General features: G+C 39.5%; 1 protein-coding gene across 2 annotated transcripts in view; it reads right to left on the bottom strand.

Annotated features, from left to right (window-relative positions):
* The window catches only part of BAZ1A (bromodomain adjacent to zinc finger domain 1A), a 131,086-nt gene that overhangs the window by 79,193 nt on the left and 35,926 nt on the right, over nt 1-15,967 (bottom strand). For both annotated transcript variants that reach the window (XM_010377370.2, XM_010377369.2), the window contains exon 4: nt 1,448-1,591. In XM_010377370.2, the coding sequence (XP_010375672.1) occupies nt 1,448-1,591 (144 nt within the window). The remainder of the gene's footprint in view (nt 1-1,447; nt 1,592-15,967) is intronic.

Raw genomic sequence — 15,967 nt, 5'->3', positions numbered from 1 at the left:
GTCAAATTAGAATTACAACACTTTTCCAGAACTGACCAAAATGCATATAAAGCACTTAGCACAGTGCCTGATCATAGTCAATTCTCAAATGCTAGTTATAGCTATAATAGTTAATGTCAGGTAAAATGAGAACTTGAACAAAAAGTTTCTGAAAGAACTTATCGACACTGGTGTTTCAAGAGCAAAGTAAAAGAAGTAGGTAAGAGTGATCTCAGATTTATTTTTTTTAACATTATGGTACTGTTCACTAAAAATAGGAAACCAAGGAAGACACAAGACAGGTGGGAGAAAGCATTTTGAAGTCTGAGATGCCTAAAAGGGACCAGAATGGAGACATAATGATTTAGAATAGACATTGTGGAGAACAGAAGAGGTTGCTGAGCTAAAACATGTAAAAGAACTTTTAACTGGTTGCAGACTCAGCTGAGATTTTAAATTCCTAGCTATATGTTTGTGTGATTTTTCTCCAACAGCACCCAGCTGACACAGACCATCAACTGTCTGAATTTTAGGTGGTCACAGCGTTTCTTTATTGTGTGTGCCAAAGGGAATGACTGTTAAAGTACAGAATGGATTTTTTCAAGTAAACAAAAGTAGGGACCAGGTGCGGTGGCTCACGCCTGTAATCCCAAGACTTTGGAAGGCCGAGACAGGTCGATCACCTGACGTCAGGAGTCGGAGACCAGCATGACCAACATGGTGAAACCCCGCCACTACTAAAAATACAAAATTAGCCGGGCGTGGTGGCACGTGCCTGTAATCCCAGCTACTTGGGAGGCTGAGGCAGAAGAATCACTTGAACCTGGGAGACTTCAGTGAGCTGAGATCGCACCATTGCACTGCAGCCTGGGCAACAAGAGGGAAACTGCATCTCAAAAAAAAAAAAAAAAAAGAGGCGGGGGGATGTATAAATGACTGAATGAGAGTTAGCATCCATTGCTCTTCAGCAGCTGAGTAGTGTTAACTAGGTAAATTTCAGTTTTGAAAATTCTAACATCATTGTTGAACTAGATTGTTTAGATGAGTACTATACCACAGTATGACTAGAAGGAAAAAAGGATGAAAGAAAAGTTATTTCGGCCAGGCGTGGTGGCTCATGCCTGTAATCCCAGCACTTTGAGGGGCCAGGGCAGGCAGATCACCTGAGGTCAGGAGTTCAAGACCAGCCTGGCCAACATGGTGAAACCCAGTCTCTACCACAGATACAAAAATTAGCTAGGCATGGTGGAGGGAGCCTGTGATCCCAGCTACTCAGGAGGCTGAGGCAGGAGAATCGCTTGAACATGGGAGGTGGAGGTTGCAGTGAGCTGAGATCGAGCCACTGAACTCCAGCCTGGGCGAGAGAGCGAAACTCCATCTCAAAAAAAAAAAAAAAAAAAAAGTTGTTTCAATGGAGTATCAGTAGGCAATTTGCCAAATAATTTAAAAATTAATAAAAACCACTTACCCATTTTGAAAAGAACAGCTTTGTGTTTCTGAATCATCACTATCACTGATGATAATAGTTTCTCCATCCACACTGTTAACATGTCCATTAGCAAAACCATTTTGATGTGATGGAGGGAGGACTTCCAAAATCCTACACTGCAACCTGAAATAAAATGATACATTTAAAAATGCAAATCATTTGATATTTTACAGCCAAACATTTCAGAGCAACCGATTTGTTTTGAACCAGTTATTTTGTTTTCCAGAGTCTATCAGCTGATTTAAACAATTTAATTAAAAAGAAAATCTGTGGGGCCAGGCGCGGTGGCTCATGCCTGTAATCCCAGCACTTTGGGAGGCCGAGGCAGGCGGATCACGAGGTCAGGAGATCGAGACCATCCTGGCTAACACGGTGAAACCCCATCTCTACTAAAAAGACAAAAAATTAGCCAGGCGTTGTGGCGGGCACCTGTAATCCCAGTTACTTGGGAGGCTGAGGCAGGAGAATGGTGTGAACCCGGTAGGCAGAGCCTGCAGTGAGCCGAGATCATGCCACTGCACTCCAGTCTGGGAGCCAAAGCGAAACTCCATCTCAAAAAACAAAAAAAAGAAAATCTCTAACATTTAAGCAAATATTAGACATAATTTAAAGCTGTAAAACTATTTTAAAACACAATTTATCAAGATTATACAAAATTATCTGATTTCCTTCCTTCTGCTAGCTCTGGATTGTTTGTTCTTCTTCTAGTTCCTTAGGTTGTAAAGTTAGGTTGCTGATGTGAGATCTTTCTTGTATTTTAATGTAAGGATTTATAGCTAAAAACTCCCCCCTTAGCACCGCTTTTGCTGTATCCCATAAATTTTGGTATATTTTTGTTTTCATTCATCTTTAAGTTATTTTCTAATTTTCCTTAGGATTTCTTCTTTGCTCCACTGGTTGTTTAAGAGCGTGTTTTAAATTTTCATAAATCTGTGAATTTTCCAGTTTTCCTTTGTTAATGATTGTGAAGTTCATGTTGTTGTGGTCAGAGAAGATACTTTGTATGAGCTCGTGATGCTTAATTTTAGGTGTCAACTTGACTGCAAAAGCAGATAGTTGCTAAAGTATTATTGCTGAGTGTGTCTATGAGGGCGTTTCCAGAGAAGAGTGGCGTGTGAGTGAGTGGACTGAGTCGGGGAAGATTCTCCCTCAATGTGAGCAGGCACCATCCAATTAACTGGGGGCCCAGACAGAACAAAAAGGCAGAGAAAAGACAAGTTCATTCTGATTCCTGGAACTGGGACACCTCTCTTCCCCTGCCTTTGGACATCAGCAACTCCAAGTCCTCCAGCCTTTGGATTTTGGGACTTGTACCAGTGTCCTCTCCTCCATACTCTCTCCCCATCCCTTCTCCTATCTCTCTCTCTCTTGATATGTATCTCCTGTTGGTTCTGTCTCTCTGGAAAACTCTGTCTAATATAGATATCTACCTTCTAAAATCCAATGAGACTGAATTTGTGACCTAGCATAAGGTTTATCCTGGAGAATATGCCATGTGCACTTGAGAAGAATGTGTATTGTTGTTGGGTTGAGTGTTTTGTTTGTATCTGTTACAGCTAGTTGATTTATTGCATTGTTCAGATCCTCTGTTTCTTAACTTCTGCCAGGTTGTTCCATCCATTATGGAAGATGGAGTACTGAAGTCTCCAGCTATTATTGTGAAAATGTCTGTTTCTCTTAGCAGTTATATTCCTAACTAAAGTTAACTGTTTAGAAAGTCATATATTGGCACGGTATCTTATTTTACAGATTTGGGGCCTCGTAATTTTTGAAAGTATCCAGTATTTTAAATTCTAAAATTCTTCAGACTATAACCTTTTTATTCTCACGAATTTTGTTGTGACTTCTGATCTCTGGAAAGCTTCCTATTCACTAACTCTATCACCCCTATTCTGGCTTCCTTTACTCTGCATACTGTATCTGGATTTTATGGGCCATGATTTTAGACTCATTCAACCACAATTAAAATATTCCTTAATCCCATCTCTATTGTGCCAATTTTCAATGCTAGAAAAGACAGCACCTGTTTTCTCTCCACACTCACTCTTGTTCCAAATTCTTTACTTCCTGCCTTGAAACCATGAGTCTCCTATGAATTCAAGGTTAGGATCTCACTGTTATTGTTGAGATAATTTTGTTCGTTCTCAAAACAGATTTCCAAAACTTTCTCCTTTCCTCAAGTCCCAGTCTCAGTGCTTTAACATTAGAAAATGAAACAGATCTTGACTTAGGCTCTTTGACTTCCTTCTCAACATCAAATGTCCATATCCTTTATAACTGTTCCAGTCCGTAACCTCTTCTCTTATCCCGCTGCATTGTGTTTCTCCTCCTGTGTATCTTCAGTTTTCCTCTGCTAAGAAACATACTCTTCAATATCCTAGAAAGTCTACATCTATCTCTAGCTTTCTAGAGACTTCAGGGTATGGTCTCTTCTCACTCCCTAGAGGGACCTCCCATTGCTGAAGCCAAAGTAGATTCCAAGAACAAAAACAATCCAATTTTTATAAATATTCCCTTATATGGAAGCATAGTGATTGCCAAAGCAAGGGGAAGGCCAAACAAAGATAATCTGCATCTGTACCTGCTCTGTGGACATTTTGCTTCTTGTAAAGACCATTTGCACGCCTGTAATCCCAGCACTTGGGGACGGTGAGAAAGGCAGATCAATTGCTTGAGGCCAGGATTTCAAGACCAGCTTGGCCAACATGGCAAAACCCCATCTCTACTAAAAATACAAAAATTAGCTGGGTGTGGTGGCACGCACCTGTAATCCCATCTACTTGGGAGGCTGAGGCACAAGAAGTGCTTGAACCCGGGAGGCGGAAGTTGCAGTGAGCCGAGATCATGCCACTGCACTCCAGCCTGGGCAACAGAGTGAGACTCTGTCTTAAAAAAATTTTTAAAAAGCCAGGCGTGGTGGTGCTGCACACCGGTAATACCAGCTATTCAGATCCTGCAACTGCATGCACCCCAGCTTGGGTGACAGAGTGAGACTATCAAAAAAACAAAACAAAACAAAAACGAAAACAAAAAAAAAAAAATTTCATTGGCTAAAAAATAAATTAATAGCAACTTCCTATCAATTTATAATCTGCTCTTTAATGTACTCTCTTCTCCCAGGACTTATTCACCCATCAGTGAAGTCTTCTCTCCTTCCATTTACTGTCGTGTGGTTCAAAAGTGTGACTTAGATTGTCTCTCCACTTCCCTACCCTTCTTACAATTTTGGTCATCATGTAAAAAACTTGTCCCAAGAAAGTCACAGTAATCTAACTATTGGTCAATAAATCCAAAGTCTTGTCTTAGTTGTCTTAATCTTCTGTAAACCATTATCCATCCCCATACTAAAAAATTCCACCTCTATTTTCATGGTACAAAATCTTCCCTATTTATCATCTAACCTACCTCCCTGACTATACTTTTTCCTGTCTTTGCCTGCTTTATCTCCTCATACTACCAAAATATACACTGATTTCCCCAAAGTGCTACTGCATATCTCTTGGTTGGTATATAGTTTCCCTTGGTGATTCATCTCAGCTCTAGATAACTGATTGTCTGACTCTCAACTTCTAGAAATGTGGTCAAAAAAATCCATTTCTTCTCCAGAGGGAGTTTATGTAACCAATGAGGTTTCATCTCTATTAAGAGAGTCACCATAATAGTGTTGGTGAGGATGTAGAACCACCTTGAAAAACAGTATGACAGCTCCTCAAAGATTTAACATATGACCGTGTGATTCCACTTTTAGCTATATACCTGAGAGACATGAAACATATGTCCACACAAACTTGAACATAAATGTTCAAAACAGCATTACTCCTAAGAGCCAAAAATTATAAACAATCCAAATATCCATCAACTGATCATTAAAATGTGTTATATACCATACAATAAAATACTATCCAGCAAAAAAATAAACAAGAATGAAGTACTGATACATGGTACAATATTTATGAATCTTGAAAACATTATGCTAATGAAAGGGGCCAGACACAAAAGACCACCTATCGTAGGAATCCATTTATATGAAATATTCAGAAAGGCAAATCTCTAAAGAGAAGATAGACAAAGTAGGTACCAGAAACTTGGTGGCAGGGGGTGGGGCGGGCAGTGTAAGGGGACAGGAGAGCCATGGGCAGTGACTGCTAATGGGCAAAGCTTTCTTTCTGAGATTTTGAAAATGTTTGAAAATTAAAACTACATTTTAAATGGGTGAATTTTATGGTATGTGAAATATAACTCAATGAAGTCATTAAAAAAGTTGCAAAATATAGTAGGTAGTAAATATAAAGGAGAGAGAGCATTGCTGGGATTATATTTATGGTATTGCTACAACTCCTTTTTTTTTTTTTTTTTTTTTTTTTTGAGTCTCGCTCTGTCCCCCAGGCAATGTGCAATCTCTCAGCTCACTGCAACCACTGCCTCCCGGGTTCAACTGATTCTCCCACCTCAGCATCCCAAGTAGCTGGGACTACAGGCACATGCCACCATGCCCAGCTAATATTTTGTATTTTTAGTAGAGATGGGGTTTCTCCATGTTGGCCAGGCTGGAGCCGCTGTAACTCTTATGCAATCCTGGGGAAGGTTTTATTAACTACAAATATTCTAAGCACATAAATACCTACCGTTGGGCTAAATCTCTATTCTCTGAGAAAAAGTGGTTCAAGATTAGATACTCTGCTGTCTGTATCATTCATTTGGTTATCCCATACCATTAACAAATTTTGATATACTGTGGGCATCCTGTCTCATTTACCAACTCTACTCTCCTAGGAACTTTATTCTTCCCATGTTCTACCCTCTGCCAAATGGCTAATAAAGAGCTGCCATGTTCTCCCAAAATAATGGCCAGAGTTAGCTGATACAGGGTAGGCTCTACTTTGCTGAGCTCATATATCTTTTCTAAGATTTTTAAACTTGGAATCTAGAAGGTAAAAATCAGTCCTTGTCTCCCATCATGAAACCTGTAAGACAAAATTCTGGTGCTGTCGGCAGCCATATATCATGGAGGAGACAGTGTGCAGTGAGAGGTGGTAAAATCTGTAAGACAGAAGAGATGGCAAGGGTACTAGAGGCAATTAGTTCTTTTATTTCTGTTCTTCCTCAGATTTAGCTGCACCTTGCCCATTCCAGGCTTAGCTGTTTAATCTTTCCTTCCATTTAACAAACTAATAATTCTACACTCAAACAAAAGAAAACATAACTGGTTCCACAGCATCCTAAAGCTTAAGAATCAACAAAATGTATACTATATGGGTCAACCCAAAGTCCTCAAAGCATCTGATCTTCTACCTTCTGCTCATTCCCCCTCACTGAGATTTACGTAAGTTCAATTAAATTTAAACATCCTAGTCCTGGTCTTTTCAAGCTGCTCTTTTTAAAAAATTGAGGAAAAAAAAAGACTCACTAAAATCAGAAGTGAAAGTAAGAATATTACTGCTGATTTTACAGAAATAAAAAAGGTTATAAGAGAACACTGGCTGGGTGGGATAGCTCACACCTAATCCCAGCACTTTGGCAGGCTGAGGGGAGATGACTTGAGCCCAGGAGTTCAAGACCAGCTTGGGTAACATGGAGAAACCCTGCCTCTACAAAAATACAAAAATTAGCCAGGCATAGTGGTGTGCACTTGCAGTCCCAGCTACCCGGGAGGCTGAGGTTGGAGGATCATTGAGTCCAGGAGGTAGAGGCTGTCTCAGAAAATATATATATGTATGTATGTATATATGTATATATGTAGGTATGTATATTTCCTAACAAAGAAAAGCCCAAGAACAGATGGCTTCACTGGGGAATTCTATTCAACACTTACAGAAGCATTAACATACATTATCTCAAAATCTCCAAAAAACTAAAGAAGAGGGAATACTTCCTAATTCATTCTATAAGGCCAGCATTACCCTGATACCCAGGCAGACAAAGAGGTGGCAGAATATATGAAGAACTCTTACAACTCAAAAAAAAAAAGAAAATCCCCAAACCACTCAATTCAAAGATGGGCAAAAGACTTGAATAGACATTTCTCCAAGAAGATACAAACAGCAATAAGCACACGAAAGATGCTCAGCATCATTTGTCATAAGGAAAATACAAAATCAAAACCACAATGAGATACCACTTCACACTAAGATGGTTATATATTTTTTCTTTTTTTAAAACACAGAAATTAACAAGTGTTAATGAGAATGTAAAGGAATTGGAACCCCAGTGCATTGCTGGTAGCAATATAAAATGGTACAACTGCTGTAGAGAACAGTTTGGCAATTCCTCAAAAAGTTAAACATCTAATTACTATATAGCCCAGCAATTCCACTTCCAGGTATATATCCAAAAGAATTGAAAACAAGAACTCAGATACTCATACACCAATGCTCATAGCAGTATTATTCACAATAGCTAAAAGGTGGAATCAACCCAAGTGTCCATCAACAGATGAATGGATAAGCAAAATGTGGTATATATATATATAATGGAACATTCAGAAATAAAAAGGAATAAAATTCTGATACATGCTACAATGTGGATGAACCTTGAAAACATGTTCATAGGCTAGGCAATAGAGTGAGACCCCCAACTCTACCAAAAAAAATTTAAAAATTAGCCAGGTGACCAGACGTGGTGTCTCATGCCTGTAATCCCAGCACTTTGGGAGGCCGAGGTGGGCCAATCATAAGGTCAGGAGATTGAGACCATCCTGGCTAACACAGTGAAACCCCATCTCTAATAAAAATACAAAAAATTAGCCGGACATGGTGGTGGGCGCCTGTAATCCCAGCTACTTGGGAGGCTGAGGCAGGAGAATGGCGTGAACCCAGGAGCTAGAGCTTGCAGTGAGCCGAGATTGCGCACTGCACTCCAGCCTGTGTGACAGAGCAAGACTCTGTCTGAAAAAAAAAAATAAAAGTAAAAATAAAACTTAGCCAGGTGTGGTGGTGCACACCAGTGGTCCCAGCTGCTAGGGAGGCTGTGGTGAGAAGATTGCTTGAGCCTGGGAAGTTGAGGATGCAGTGAGTTGTGATTATACTACTACACTTCAGCCTGGGCAACAGTGTGAGATACTGTCTCAAAAAAAACGCCAAGCTTGGCCAGGCATGGTGGCTCACACCTGTAATCCCAGCACTCTGGGAGGCCGAGGCAGGCGGATCGCAAGGTCAGGAGTTTGAGACCAGCCTGACCAAACATAGTGAAACCCCGTCTCTACTAAAAATACAAAAATTAGCTGGACGTGGTGGTGCGCGCCTAAAATCCCAGCTACTTGGGAGGGTGAGACAGGAGAATCGCTTGAACCTGGGAGGTGGAGCTTGTAGTGAGCAGAGATTGCGCCACTGCACTCCAGCCTGGGTGACAGAGTGAGACTCCATCTCAAAAAACAAAACAAAACAAAACTCCCAAGCAAACAAAAAAGAAAACATTCTGTTCAGCGAAATAAGCCACAAAAGGACAAATATGATTCCACTTATATGAAGTATCTGGAATAGGCAAATTCATAAAGAACATAGAATAAAGGTTACCAGAAGCTGGAGGAAGGATAGAATGGGGAGTTATTGCTTAATAGGTGCAGAGTTTCTGTTTGGGATGATGAAAAAGTTCTGGAAATAGTGGTGATATTTACACAATACTGTGTACAACATTAAGTACACTGTGAATGTACTTAATGTCACTGAACTGCACACTTAAAATGACTAAAATAGTAAAATTTTTATGTTTTACTAAAATGAAAAAAAAAAAAAACTTTTTTTATTCTAAGAGAAAAGCTTGAGAAGAGGCTCAATTACCAATCCTACATTAGTAGCAAACGGAAATGATGTCTACAGAACTATAGGCTGACTTTCACCACTGACTGGTAGAAATAAACCAGTGTTTCTCAAGAGGAACAACTACAGGAAATCATATCAAAACCTGTTAGGTAATTATGTAGCCTATTGATAAAAAGGTTCTGTACTTTTGTAACATGAGCTGTACAAAAATATGAAAGAAATCAAATGGATCTGCCTTTGAAGGACTTAGATATCAGATCTATCAGGGCTCATAATATTACTAAGGCTTCTGGGAAGTAATGAAGGAAGCTTTTCAGGGACCCTATAACAAGGTTTCTCAAGTTAGAAACAGAGATGATCTTTGCTGGCAGAGCCCAGATGAATGCCCTTTAAGTGGTAACAGTAGTGGTGGTCATGAGGCAAATACAGGGTAAATGAGTCCACTTGGAACCCAAGTACAGTTGATGTGAGGCCTGACAGTCATCAGTGGGAACAACTGACCACAGTAGGTCCCACAGGGCTACAATAATTTGAGGACTAATATATTTAAAACCAACATAAAGAAATACAATTCCCTGACATTGAATTACAGAGAAGGAAACCAGTGCAACACAGGGACATTGCCCAGAAGTAAATTATATAAATTGCAGTAGTTATTGTCAATGCTACTATTAACTTTGTAGCACACCCAAACCACCGGTAGCATTCCTTGCCAATCTAATCAAGGCTAACCCTTCCCATAGGTACTTAGGTAAACTTACGTTACTCAAGATGTCAAGTCAACATCTAATAGATTTCCAGAGACTTAGTCTATGTCTTTCATAGCTACTTGCTACCATTTCTTGATTCTAGGGAGTCCAAACAAGTTTATAGGGGTGTATGTAAAAAACAGAGAATCATGAATTAAGACCCAGCTAGAGGATCTTCAAGAGCATAGAAACTATTTGAATTAAAGTTATGCTCCATTATTTGAAAATACAGTGGAAGAATGATTAAGAGTCCTTATTATTAGCGTTCATGTGCGCCAGATTAAGTATGTAATTTACATATATGTCTCTCCTCATATATCAATCAACTCCCTAAGTTATACATTTTCTAGAAGATGAAATTTCGGCTCAGATTTTTTTTTTCTTTTCTTTCTTTTTTTTTTTTGAGATGGAGTCTCGCTCTGTTGCCCAGGCTGGAGTGCAGTGGCGCAGTCTCGGCTCACTGCAACCTCCACCTCCTGAGTTCACACCATTCTCCTGCCTCAGCCTCCCCAGTAGCTGGGATTACAGGCATGCACCACCATGCCCAGCTAACTGTTGTATTTTTAGAAAAGACAGGATTTCACGGTGTTAGCCAGGATGGTCTCGATCTCCTGACCTTGTGATCCACCCGCCTTTGCTTCCCAAAGTGCTAGGATTATAGACGTGAGCCACAGCATCCTGCCCAGGGTCAGATTTAAATAATCTGATCTCAGTCACACAACCAGTAATGGTACAGCCAAAACTTTAACCGTGTGACTCTCAAGCCCATATACTTTCTAATTTTCCACTCTACTACTAGAGTTGAAGGGAATGGAAGGATTATGTTGACCCAATGGCATTTCACAACTTTAAGCCCAGGCAATGTGAGGCTCCTTAAAGTGCTAACAACTTAAACATTTCAGAGTGAAAGCAAGACTGTGGAACGGGAATAAGTACAGTATAAGGGCACAACATTAATTAGTCACAAATCTATAATAAGCTGAATATGGAAAGAGCTTTTTTTTTTTTTTGAGATGGAGTTTCACTCTTGTTTCCAGTCTGGGATGCAATGGCCGCGATCTCAGTTCACTGCAACCTCTGCCTCTTGGGTTCAAGCAATTCTCCTGCCTCAGCTTCCCAAGTAGCTGGGATTACCAGCATGTGCCACCATGCCCAACTAATTTTGTATTTTTAGTAGAGATGGGGTTTCTCTATGTTGGTCAGGCTGGTCTCAAACTCCTGACCTCAGGTGATCTGCCCACCTCAGCCTCCCAAAGTGTTGGGATTACAGGCGTGAGCCACTGCGCCCAGCTGGAAATAGCTTTTTATAAGGATAGTCTTTTTATAAGGATATACTTTCCCATAAAAAGCTATTTTTAGTAGCAATTTAAATTTATATCTCAAAAATTCAATGAAACAAAAGCAAATTATAAAACTTTCTATAACTGAGACATATGCAGAATTTCTACAAGGTATTTGAGGTAGAAGGTAAATAGTTAACAGCAAAGGGAAAGAAGATCTAGAAGCCTGGGAAGACCTACTTGAAATAAGAGACTGACCTTCTGTTTGGGTCTCCAAAAATGGAATACGCTGAATCTATAGCATACTTCATTCACATCTGCTCCCCATTCTGCCTCATTAACCTTTATTTTCCAGTAATACAGGTGCAAGAATATTTATAAAAAATACTATGCTTGGACAATTAAGTCGATATTTTCTAACAGTGAACTGATTAATTTGAAGTTTAGAGTTAAAAAACAAAAACCTTAAATTAAGGTTATGTGATACCTCATTTTTTTTTTTTTTTGAGATGGAGTCTTGCTCTGTGGCCCAGGCTGGAACGCAGTGGCCAGATCTCAGCTCACTGCAAGCTCCGCCTCCCGGGTCCACGCCATTCTTCTGCCTCAGCCTCCCGAGTAGCTGGGACTACAGGCGCCCGCCACCTCGCCCGGCTAGTTTTTTGTATTTTTTTTAGTAGAGATGGGGTTTCACCGTGTTAGCCAGGATGGTCTCAATCTCCTGACCTCGTGATCCGCCCGTCTCGGCCTCCCAAAGTGCTGGGATTACAGGCTTGAGCCACCGCACCCAGCCGTGATACCTCATTTTAAGTGGAAGAAACCACAGCATTCAAGCGAGTCAGCTACTCACACAAAAAGACTGTGAATTATGTTGATTACTTGTCAATGAGAAAAAAGAAGTCAGGAAAAGATTGCTTTGTTTATAATTCCTCACTTGTTTAAAGAAATACATCAATGTAGCTCAAAGAATGTTTCTTTTTAAAAATTTATTATTTTTAGTAGACACAGGGTCTTGCTATGTTGCCCAGGCTGGCCTCAAACTCCTGGGCTCAAGCAATCCTTCCACCTCGGCCTCCCAAAGTGCTAGGATTACAGGCATGAGCAACCATGCCTGGCCTAAAAAGAATGCTTCATTTTTAACTGTTCCGAGACCCTTTATGGACTACAGAACCAGACCTTATTATTTCTCCAACTGGCATGACCTATTATAAGTCTAAATATCACAAGATAATAATCACTAGATTCTTACTGAAGACTAAATCCATTATTAAAGATATATTTAATACAAATAAGTCTTTTTTTTTTCTTTTTGAGACAGGGTCTTTGTTGCTCAGGCTGGAGTGCAGTGGTGTGATCTTGGTTCACTGCCATTTCTGCCTCCCAGTCTCAAGCAATCCTCTAACCTCAGCCTCCTAAGTAGCTGGGACTACAGGTGAATACCACCATCCCCAGCTAATTTTTTTTTTTTTTTTTTTTTTTTTTTTTTTTGTAGAGATGGGTTTTTGGCATGTTGCTCGGGCTTGTTTTGAACTCCTGGCCTCAAACAATCCTCCTGCCTCAGTCTCTCCAAGTGCTGGGATTACAAGCATGAGCCACTGAGCCCAGTCACAAAAATCTTTAGAAAGAAAATTCTACACACAAAATCCATGGATTAAACCCTACATATTTCTAATTAGTTTCCAAACATCTGGATATTATTAACATCCTGCTTAACCTCCTTAGTATTCAAAAGTATCTTATTAAAGCCTTATTAATTAGTGTGGCTACAGAATCAACCAAATTAATTAAAACTACCAAAAACTTTAAAATTCCAACTAGTATATTCAAATAAATAGGTATTCAATTGTTTGTGGACTCAGCTTTATGTCAGCCAGCACACTGGCACAAACACGTAAGACAGTCTTGCCTCCTTACAGCAAGGTTAACATTTTATGATCAGAGACAACAACACATTAAATATGAAAAGCCACCACAGATTTGACAAGTGATCTTTTGTTTCAACATAGTAACAGTATTTTCAAACTAACTGGCCTCAATGAAAAAGGCATAGGAAAAGGCTTCTTGTCTTTCCCCTATTTTGAGCCATCCTGAACACTGAAAACGATTGTTATAACATCGGGATGATGAAGCAGAAAACAAGTAAAACCCTGAGTTCCTGACAACTTTGTGGACCTATCATACCAGTCCTACACTACACACTTCTGGACTCATTTTACACAAGAGAAAAACTCCTATTTTGTTTATGCCATTAAACACTTCAATTATATGCATCCAAGGCAAATCCCACTGATAAGGAAAGGCAATCTACTATTAGGTGTGCTAGATATTTATTAAACACTGATCACTTTATAAACATTTGCGTATGTTAAATTCACTTCATGAATCACAGAACCTCAATAAGGTTTTTAAATTTGAAAGTTACTGGCAATACAGATTTCAAGTCATATTTGTTTCAGAAAATTGAAAATCTGAAGAGAAACAGCAATGTGAGGAAGCCCTGCAGTGATAGAAATGTTCTGTATTATAACTGTATCAAGGTCAATATTCTGGTTGTGGTACTGTACTATAATTTTGCAAGATAACATCATGGGGGAAACTATTTTTTTCTTTTTTTTTGAGACAGAGTCTCCCTGTTACCCAGGCTGGAGTTCAGTGGCAAGATCTTGGCTCACTGCAACTTCCTTCACCTCCCAGGTTTAAGTGATTCTCCTGCCTCAGACTCCCAAGTAGCTGGAATTACAGGCACACACCACCACGCCTGGCTAATTTTTGTATTTTTAGTAAAGACAGGGTTTCACCATGTTAACCAGGCTGGTCTCGAACTCCTGATCTCAGATGATCCACCCACCTCGGCCTCCCAAAGTGCCGGGATTACAGGCATGAGCCACCATTCCCCGCCGGGAAACAATTATTTTACAACTACATGTGAGCCTACAGTAGTCGCAAAAAAAAGTTTAATTTTAAAATACTAATGATAAACATTAACAAAATATTAACTCAAATTTAAAATATTCATTCCATAAGAGCAATAAATACATGATGAAAGTAATAAATACTACATAAAGCTATAGTAATGATGACACTGTAGTATTGGTGAAAGGATTGCCAAATAGATCAATGGAAGAGAATAAAGTCCAGAAATAGTCTATAATTCCATTTATATTTTATTCTGGAAAAGGCAAAATTTTGAGGACAGAAAACAGATCAGTGGTTTGTCAAAGGCTAGAAGGTGAAGCAAGGGTTGACTACAAAGGGGGCACAAATGAATTTTGTGGAGGTTCATAGAAATGCTCTATGTCCTGACTGTGGTGAATTATACGACTGTGTCAAATTTCAGAACTTGGCTGGGCGTTGTGGCGCAAGCCTCTAATCCCAGCACTTTGGGAGGCTGAGGCAGGTGGATCGCTTGATGATCAGGAGTTCGAGATCAGCAACACGGTGAAACTCTGTCTATAAAAAATACAGAATTTAGCCAGCGTGGTAGTGTGTGCCTGTAGTCCCAGTTACTTAGGAGGCTGAGGCGAGAGGATGACTTTAGCCCAGAAGGTTGAAGTAAGCTGAGATCACACCACCACACTCCAGCCTGGGCAACTTAGCCAGAACTTATCTTTAAAAAAAAAAAAAAAAAAGGCTGGGTGCGGTGGCTCACGCCTGTAATCCCAGCACTTTGGGAAGCCGAGGCGGGCAGATCACGTGGTCAGGAGATCAAGACCATCCTTGCTAACACGGTGAAACCCCGTCTCTACTAAAAATATGAAAAATTAGCCGGACGTGGTGGTAGGTGCCTGTAGTCCCAGCTATTCGGGAGGCTGAGCAGGAGGATGGCGTGAACCTGGGAGGCGGAGCATGCAGTGAGCCGAGATTGCGCCACTGCACTCCAGCCTGAGTGACAGAGCGAGACTCTGTCTCAAAAAAAAAAAAAAAAAAAAAAAAAGTAAAAATGAACATTTCCTAGTTATAAAATTAATTTTTTAAAAAAGAAAAAAACAAAAAAATTTTTTAAGTCAGAACTCTATTAAAAAGGGTGAATTTTAGCTTAGGCAAATTCTATAAATCTGATTTTTAAAATAAGACTGAAAGTAATACATTTAGCAGAGTTTTATTAGTTTAAACTACTTAGAATAATAGCTTATCTGAATACAAGTTATTATTTGATTTAAATTATTCTTTAACTTAAAAAAAAAAATTACCACTTTTCTAAAAACATGGCTAATTGAGGTAGGTCTACTTGTTAGATCTTATTGAAGTATAGATTGGTCCTGCCTATTCTTATCAGAAGAAAAGCCAGAGAGTTGTGTGTAATGTGGAAAATATGCAAAGTGAGTCCTAAAGCTTGTCTCCATGTCAACCATAAGCATATAAAAATCAATCTTAAAAATCCCTATTTTTTCAGAAAGAAGCATTATACTGGTGTGTTCTCTCTTACAACCTGAGTTAGTCAAATCAAAGTCAGGTGATTTATATACATCAAAATAAAGTACATAAAAACAACTGAAAGAATTTACAATGAAATTATTATATATACAACTACTTAAGATAATAAAATTAGGCTGGGCAAGGTGGCTCCCACCTGTTATCCCAGCACTTTGGGAGGCCAGGGCAGGTGGATCACCTGAGGTCAGAAATTCATGACTAGCCTGACCAACACAATGAAACCTCGTTTCTACTAAAAATACAAAAATTAGTCGGGCATGGTGGTGGGCTCCTGTAATCCCA

This window comes from Rhinopithecus roxellana, chromosome 5 (assembly GCF_007565055.1).
Source record: "Rhinopithecus roxellana isolate Shanxi Qingling chromosome 5, ASM756505v1, whole genome shotgun sequence".
Classification (NCBI taxonomy): Eukaryota; Metazoa; Chordata; class Mammalia; order Primates; family Cercopithecidae; genus Rhinopithecus; species Rhinopithecus roxellana.
The sequence above is the reverse complement of the archived record's forward strand: the minus strand, read 5'-3'. Positions and strand labels throughout refer to the sequence as shown.